This window comes from Scomber japonicus, chromosome 8 (assembly GCF_027409825.1).
Source record: "Scomber japonicus isolate fScoJap1 chromosome 8, fScoJap1.pri, whole genome shotgun sequence".
Lineage (NCBI taxonomy): Eukaryota > Metazoa > Chordata > Actinopteri > Scombriformes > Scombridae > Scomber > Scomber japonicus.
The window spans coordinates 32683872-32692506 of NC_070585.1; the positions used below are offsets into that span (position 1 = coordinate 32683872).

At 43.4% G+C, this 8635-nt stretch overlaps 1 protein-coding gene across 1 annotated transcript in view; it reads left to right on the forward strand.

Annotated features, from left to right (window-relative positions):
- The window catches only part of LOC128362853 (transcription factor COE3-like), a 47006-nt gene extending 39082 nt beyond the window's left edge, over positions 1-7924 (forward strand). The window contains exons 7-8 of the mRNA XM_053323706.1: positions 4446-4649; positions 7893-7924. Coding sequence (XP_053179681.1) covers positions 4446-4649; positions 7893-7924 — 236 coding nt within the window. The remainder of the gene's footprint in view (positions 1-4445; positions 4650-7892) is intronic.
- Positions 7925-8635: the final 711 nt, after the last annotated feature.

The following is an 8635-nucleotide window of genomic DNA, read 5'->3' on the forward strand; positions in this document are numbered from 1 at the left end:
AGTGGAAGTGATGAAAGCAGTTAACATGTCAGCTGGGTTCATACATGCCTCCATAAGTTGTGAAAGAACTGAAAGGAGTTGAAGTGTCAGTGAAAGTTGTCAGTTTGATGAGCTGAACAAGGAGATGGTTGAAGCTGGAAAGGATGGGATGGGATTTGGCTCGTTAGATTTTGAAGTTGAAGCACTGAAAGGAGTTGAAGTGTTGATGAAATTGAGCGACTGAAGCAGTTTAAATGTAAGCACTGAAAGGAGTTGAAGTGTCACTGAAGGCACTGAAATGTTCTACCTATTGAAGTGGAAGTGATGAAAGCAGTTAACATGTCAGCTGGGTTCATACATGCCTCCATAAGTTGTGAAAGAACTGAAAGGAGGTGAAGTGTCAGTGGAAGAAATGAAATGTTTTACCCGTTGAAGTGGAAAGCAGTTAACATGCCAGCTGGGTTCATACATGTTTCTATAAGTTGTGAAAGAACTGAAAGGAGTTGAAGTGTCAGTGAAAGTTTAAGTGATGACAGCAGATGTTAGTTGAGGTTTCTATTTAAACGTGAGTACTGAAAGAGGCTGAAGTGTCAGTTGAAGGTTCACACATGCATACTGTTTGTTGTGAAAGCATTGAAAGGAGTTGAAGTGTCAATGAAAATGAAAGTTGAAGTGATGACAGCAGATGTTTGCAGCTTAATTACTGCAATGAGTTGAGGTTTCTTATAAAGTGTGGGCACTGAAAGAGGTTGAAACATCTGTTGAAAGTGATGAAAGCAGCTGAAGTGTCGGGAGCACGCTTGTTTAAGTCTCTGTTGAAGTGGAAGCGATGAAAGTTTCAGTTAAAGTGTTGGCAGTGAAAGAGGTTGAAGTGTCAGTTGAGGGTTTATTCTTACATGTTCTTATAAGTTGTCAAAAGCACTGAAAGGAATTGAAGTGATAATAAAAATGCAAGTGATGACAGCAGATGCTTGCAGCTTATTTACTGTGATGAGTTGAGGTTTCTTTAGAAGTGTTGGCACTGAAAGAGGTTGAAGTGTCAGCTGATGTGTAAGTGATGAAAGCAGTTGAAGTGTCAGGAGCACACTTGTCTTAAGTCTCTGTTGAAGTGGAAGTGATGAAGGTAGAAATTATTAAATACTGGAATGAGTCAAGGTGTCAGTTGAAGTGTTGGCAATGAAAGGAGTTGAAGTGTCAGCTGATGTGTAAGTGATGAAAGCAGTTGAAGTGTCAGGAGCACACTTCTCTTAAGTCTCTGTTAGAGTGGAAGTGATGAAAGTAGAAATGATTAAATACTGGAATGAGTCGAGGTTTCTTTAGAAGTCACTGAACAAGGTGGAAGTGTCTGTTGAAAGTGATGAAAGCAGTTAAAGTGTCAGGATCACTCTTGTCTTAAGTCTCTGTTGAAGTGGAAGTGATGAAAGTAGAAATGATTAAATGCTGGAATGAGTCGAGGTGTCAGCTGAAGTGTTGGCAGTGAAAGGAGTTGAAGTGATCACAGACAGAAAAAAGGTCCAGACATGAACTGATCTGAGGCTGGTTGTTTAGACATTTTACACATCAGGCAAAAACATTTTTATGACTTTTGCAGATTAATTACTGCAATGAGTCGAAGTGTGATGACAGAAGTTGTAAAAACAGCAGAAAGACGTGAAGTCCTTTCATTATTTGAGCTGCAGCGAAGCGAGGACAGACAGGAAGAGAGAGAGATTACAGCTAGAACCTGCTCTCTCCTATCGTGATGTTTATTTATCGATACGAGGAATAAAAGAAGCTGCAGTGTTTGTTTCTCCGTGCCGATGTCGTGGGACGGACGCAGGTGATGAGCAGAATAATGAAAGAGAGTAAAAGTTGAAGCGCTGCAGGAGACGAGTGGACGCTTCGCTAGTTTCTCAGACTCGGCTGTGTTGAAACTTTCCTGCTCGGCTCTGATTAACGCCTGGAGTCGGAGCTCCTGTTTGGAAGGCGCAGGTGTGTTTTGGAGGCCGGTGAAGTCTAAACTCGCCCGCGGGGAGCTCTCCATTGTTTTGGCTTCTGTATCAAACAGCTCAGCGAGTCTCAGCGAGGCTCGTTTAGGAGGTAGCGAGCTCAAACTGCATCTCCGTGCCAGGTGATGCTGTCGTCCCTGGCGACTAAACAAAAGGTGGGCTCACATCTCGCCTGGCTGAGCCGCTGTATCCCTCCGCCGAGGGTCTGAATGTGTACACCGCCACGCATTGCTCACCCCTCCCTCCCTCCCTCCCCCTTCCTCCTCCTCCTCCTCCACCCCTCCCGTCCTCCCTCTCGCTCTGACTGTCCCCCTGTCCATCCTCCTCCTCGCCCCTCCCTCCACTAACCCCACTAACATCCTCACCGCATCCTCCATGCATTCATGCATTCACGCTTTGGGCCGAATCCATTAATTTCAGCTGGAAACAGAAACAGAAAAACAACAAGAAGGAGCCAAGAAAAGAGAGGAAGTGTGAGAGAAAGAAGCAGCGATCCAGGACAGACATGAAGCGATAAATCACATTTACATTCCCCCGTTTCATTTTACAGTTTCCATTTTCAAATGCTGTCCTTGAATCATTTACAGACTCACCGTCGCTCCATAAACTCTGTGGAGGCTCTTAAAGGGACAGTTCAACACTTCAGGAAATACTCCTCGTCCTCTTTCTGTCGCAGAGTTGAGACGTTCACAGGGATGTCAGCGTTAGCGTAGCTTAGCATAAAGACTGGAAGCGGGTGGAAAGTGTTAGCCTGCTTCTTCTACCAACACGACTAAGAGATCAGGATTAACATGATGGAGCTAATTTATTTAATAAGAATCATTTGATCATTTTTAGCAACATGGAGTTTTAAACCAAGTAAAAAAATAATGTTTGAAATTAAATATAACAGAATTTTAATTTTCAAAGTTGAGTTTTTAAGCTGGCAAAAAAAGAGAGTAGTAATGGAAATCTGAACATTAGCGTTTCCATGACTACCGGACTGAAGAAGATCATGTTTTATGATCAAAAAGCTCCAGAACAGTGAGGTGAGACTCTGTCGACCACGTCATTCAACATTTAACAGAAATCTGGATATTTTAAACATTTTAGTGGCTTTTCTGGAGCTTTCGGTCAGACTCATGGTCTTCCTCAACTACTGGATTTTGTCCAGTTGCCATGGAAACACACAGCATCTGTTTAAAAGGACACAGCTCAGTGAGAAAGTGTCTGAACTTTGTGACTGGTGCTGTCCGATACATCAAAACTTCAATCTGACATCTGCGTTTCCATGACAACTGAGCAAACTCCTCTATTATCTGCTGAAGAAGAAGATCATGTGATACGACCAAAAGCCCTGAGGCGGGATTTATAAACCGTAGTACTGAACGTTTAACTAGATGAAAAATATTAAGAAATCAAAATTATATAAATCTATAATTTCTGCAGCATATTGATGATCTTTCTTCGTAGTCGTCATGGAAACCTGCCGAGGAAGCTCATTTGGCTTCCATGAAAGGACCAGAACAGCTACTAAATGGACCTTGACAGTTTAACCAAATATATTTAAGCTTATGTTTGAATTATTTATCTTTACACTTATTATTTAATGTCTTAAATTATTATTTGTTGGTAAAAGGTCCATTTAGTGGCTGTTCTGGAGCTTTCAATCATATCACACAGTTTTCAGCAGATGAACTTTACACAGTTTTTTGTAGAAATGTCTTTTTTTTCTGCAAACATTTTTTTTAGATTTTAAAAATTAAATAGAAATTCAAATGAATGCGTTTCCATGGCAACTCCTGATGAAGCTGTTTAACCTCCTGATGTTTCCACTGAGACTTTAAACTGATTTATAATCTCTGTAACTTTTTTATTCTGACTCTAATTTAAATATAAAAAGGGTGACATCAGCAGGCTAACAGTTTCCCTCCGCTTCCAGTCTTTATGCTAAGCTAAGCTAACACACACAGAGATGTCTCACTCTGAGAGGAAAATGTTGAACTGCTCCTTTAATCAGTTTTAGGACAAAAATCTGTTTTATATCGAGAGGAAAAAAAGACAGAAGGAGACAAAATGATAAAAAAGTGTTTTAATAAATAAAATAAAATCAGACACACACACACTAACACACACACACACACACACACACCTACCTGTACAGTGTGTGTGTGTGAAGCTGCTGCTGCTCTCAGGTTGGATCAGGTTGGTTTTATTTTGAAAGTCCTTTGAAGTTATGGATCAACTTTGCCGGATGTTTGGATGTTTGTGCTCGGAGCATGTTTGTTCCTCCGACCTCGGCCCGATCTGAGGCAGGGACCCATTCCTCCTCCTCCTCCTCCTCCTCCTCCTCCTCCTCCTCCTCTTCATCCTCCTCCTCCTCCTCCCTCCTGCATGATCCACCTCATCTCCGTCTGATCACTCACCTCCTCTGTCCGTCTGCCTGCTCGTTACCTGTAGGACTCCCTCCACCCCCCAAACCCCCCAACCCCCCTCCCCTCCCCCCACCCCCCCTCCTTTCTCCTACTTCTCGTCTTCCTCACCTCCTCCTCTCTTCTTCCTCTGCTCCCATAGGCCCTTATTCATTCTCTCCTGTCCATATGGTTTCTGCAGTCAAACAGAAGAGCGCCTTCGCCCCTGTCGTGCGGCCACAGACCTCCCCGCCCCCCACCTGCACCACCACCAATGGCAGCAACCTCCAGGGTGAGCATCCCACCCCCCCTCCCGCCTGTCAGCACCCCCGTCCTCTGCTGTCCTTGTCCTCCGACGTCCAGCGTCTCCGTGACGACACATTTTACTCATGATGAAAAAAGCTGCTTTTACTCCAACGTGAAAGTTGATCCATAACTTCTGGCTGTTTTTGGGGGAATCTGACTCTAGATTTTAGTTTTTAGTAGTTTTATATTAAAATAAGTTATTTTTTATTTTTTATTTTTTATTGAGTCTTAAAGTCGTGTTTTATTTTAAATAAATGATTTTTAACCCTCCTGTTGTCCTCAGGTTAGGGAAGGACGGGAGGAAGGAAGGAAGTAAGGAAGGAAGGAAAGGAAGGAAGGAAAGAAAGGAGGAAGAAAGGGAAGGAGGAAGGAAGGGACGAAGGAAAGGATGAGGGAAGAAAGGATTGAAAGGAGTAAGGAGGGAGGGAGGAAGGAAGGAAGTAAGGAGGAAGGGAGGAAGGAAGGAAGGAAGGAAGGAAAGAAAGGAGGAAGAAAGGAAAGGACGAAGGAAAGGAAGAGGGAAGAAAGGAGTAAGGAGGGAGGGAGAAAGGAAGGAAGGAAGGATTGAAAGGACTAAGGAGGGATGAAAGGAGGAAGGAAGGAAGGAAAGGAGGAAGTAAGGAGGGAGGGAAAGAGGAAGAAAGTAAGGAGATAAGGAAGGGAGGAAGGAAGGAAGGAAAGAAAGGAGGAAGAAAGGAAAGGAGGAAGGAAGGAAGGAAGGAAGGGACAAAGGAAAGGAAGAGGGAAGAAAGGATTGAAAGGAGGGAGGAAGGAAGGAAGGAAGGAAGGAAAGAAAGGAGGAAGAAAGGAAAGGAGGAAGGAAGGGACGAAGGAAAGGAAGAGGGAAGAAAGGATTGAAAGGATTAAGGAGGGAGGAAGGAAGGAAGGATTGAAAGGACTAAGGAGGGAGGAAGGAAGGAAGGAAAGATTGAAAGGAGTAAGGAGAGAGGAAGGAAGGAAGGAAGGAGAGAAGGAAAGGAGGAAGGAAAGGGGGAAGGAAGGATTGAAAGGACTAAGGAGGGAGGAAAGGAGGAAGTAAGTAGGGAGGGAAAGAAGAAGAAAGTAAGGAGAGAAGGAAGGGAGGAACCAAGGAAGGATGGAAGGAAGTCAGGAAAGAAGTATGGAAGGAGGAGGGAGCATAGAAAGAGGGAAGAAGAATGAAGGAAAATTAAAGAAAGGGTGGAAGGGGAGGAAGGAAGGAAATAAGAGATGGGGTCAATTTGGGGTCCTCTCCTTCCTCGCTCCTCCTCTCCTTCCTCCTCTCTCCTCTCCTTCCTCCTCTCTCCTCTCCACTTCTCTCTCTCTCTCCTCTCCTTCCTCTCTCCTCTCCACTTCTCTCTCCTCTCTCCTCTCCTTCCTCTCTCCTCCTCACCTTCCTCCTTTCTTAATAATTGATAATAAATGTATATGTTAATTATTTCCTGACTGATAATTGAAAGCAGGTTTAAAGAACTTTATCTTCATTTTATTTTGAAATTATTTAAATAGGTTAAAGATAATTTTACCTTTTTTAAAAAACAGAATTAAATTAGTTTTTCAGGATTTGAGTGAAGCTGTTTGACCTGATCCATAAAATCTGATCTTCTACTAAATACTGACAAAATACAGAATTTGAAAATACATTAAAATTAAAATCAAAATCTTTATTTTTCTCTACACTCATAATTACACTTATTATTTCTTTTGGCTCCTTCTTGTAAAGTTTCCTTGATGATGAGTTCGGTCAACATAATTAACCAATAAAATTATATTTACTGTGAAATGAAAAGAATCCCTTCAGGTGGTTGAATCTCGTTTAATAAAGTTTAAGAGCTTTTTATTTTATTTTATTCTTGTTGGTTTTCATCCTGCAAATTTTATCTCAATCAAATAAAATAATTTACCGGATTTTCAAGAATCTAATTAATTTATTTATTTAGAACATTTTATACCAAGAGACAAAATTACACAATAAAACCAACAAGAAGAAACACTGACGTTTTATTTTGAAATGATAAAATGTGACATAGAAATCCACATTTACACAGTAAGACATGAAGAGTTTATCAGGATGATGTTTGAGGTTCAGAAACTGAGGGAGGGAGGGAGGAAGGAAAGGAGGGAGGGAGGAAGGTAGGAGGGAGGAAGGAAGGAAAGGAGAGAGGAAGAAAGGAAGGAGGGAGGAAGGAAGGAAAGGAGAGAGGAAGGAAAGAAAGGAAAGGAAGGAAAGGAAGGAAGGAAGGTAGGAGAGAGGGAAGGGAGTAGGGAGGAAGGAAGGAAAGGAGGGAGGTAGGAGGGAAGGAAGAAAGGAAGGAAGGAAGAAAAGGAAGGAAGGAAGGTAGGGGGGAGGAAAGAAGGAAGAGAGAAAGGAGGGAAGGAAAGAAGAAGGAAGGAAAGAGGGAGGAAGGAAGGAAGGATTTCTTTAACCCTCCTGTTGTCCTCGAGTCAAGGAAGGAAGGGAGGAGGAAGGAAGGAAAGGAGGAAGGGAGGAGGGAGAAAGGAAGGAAGGAAGGTAGGAGGGAGGAAGGAAGGAAGGAAGGAAGGAAAGAAGGAAGGAAGGAAGGAAGGAGATGTGATAATATGTTAAATGTGTGAAGATCAGCAACATGTTCATCCTGCTTGTTGTTTAATAACTCTTCATCCCTTCATCTCTTCATCCCTTCATCTCTTCATCTCTTCATCCCTTCATCTCTTCATCTCTTCATCACTTCATCTCTTCATCCCTTCATCCCTTCATCTCTTCATCTCTTCATCTCTAACATCTCTTCATCCCTTCATCTCTTCATCTCTTCATCACTTCATCTCTTCATCCCTTCATCCCTTCATCTCTCCATCTCTTCATCTCTAACATCTCTTCATCTCTAACATCTCTTCATCCCTTCATCTCTTCTTCTCAAACATCTCTTCATCTCTTTATCTCTTCATCCCTTCATCTCTTCATCTCTCCATCTCTTCATCTCTAACATCTCTTCATCCCTTCATCTCTAACATCTCTAACATCTCTTCATCTCTTCATCTCTAACATCTCTTCATCTCTTCATCTCTTCATCTCTAACATCTCTTCATCTCTTCATCTCTAACATCTCTTCATCTCTCCATCTCTTCATCTCTAACATCTCTTCATCTCTTCATCTCTCCATCCCTTAATCTCTAACATCTCTTCATCTCTTCATCTCTAACATCTCTTCATCTCTTCATCCCTTCATCTCTAACATCTCTTCTAACTCTCTCTTGTGTCTCTCTCTCTCAGCCATGGCAGGTCTCATCGTCCCGCCCATGTGAGCCGGATCCTCAGCCAGATACCATCAGACCCCGCCCCCCCACCCCCTGCTACCCCTATTCCCTCCTCCGAACCGATGGCCCCGCCCACCACCTCATCGCCATGACAACAACGGCAGCGGCGGCGGCAATAAAAATCCTTCCCATCATCCCTCAGACCCAGAATCCATCACTGCACGAGATGAAAACGATTAATTTACTGCCAGTCGACGACTTCGGACGCCGCTCTGATGATCATGTGACCCGCTCTGATGATCATGTGACCCGCTCTGATGATCATGTGACCTGCTCTGGTGATCATGTGACCCGCTCTGATGGTCATGTGACCACTCTGATGATCATGTGACCCGCTCTGATGATCATGTGACCGCTCTGATGATCATGTGACCCGCTCTGATGATCATGTGACCGCTCTGATGATCACGTGACCCGCTCTGATGATCATGTGACCCGCTCTGATGGTCATGTGACCCGCTCTGATGGTCATGTGACCCGCTCTGATGATCATGTGACCGCTCTGATGATCATGTGACCGCTCTGATGATCATGTGACCCGCTCTGATGATCATGTGACCCGCTCTGATGGTCATGTGACCCGCTCTGATGGTCATGTGACCCGCTCTGATGATCACGTGACCCGCTCTGATGATCATGTGACCGAGCCGCAGCAGGTGACTGGCTACCAGACTTTTTAGTGAAAAATTCGGACAGCCG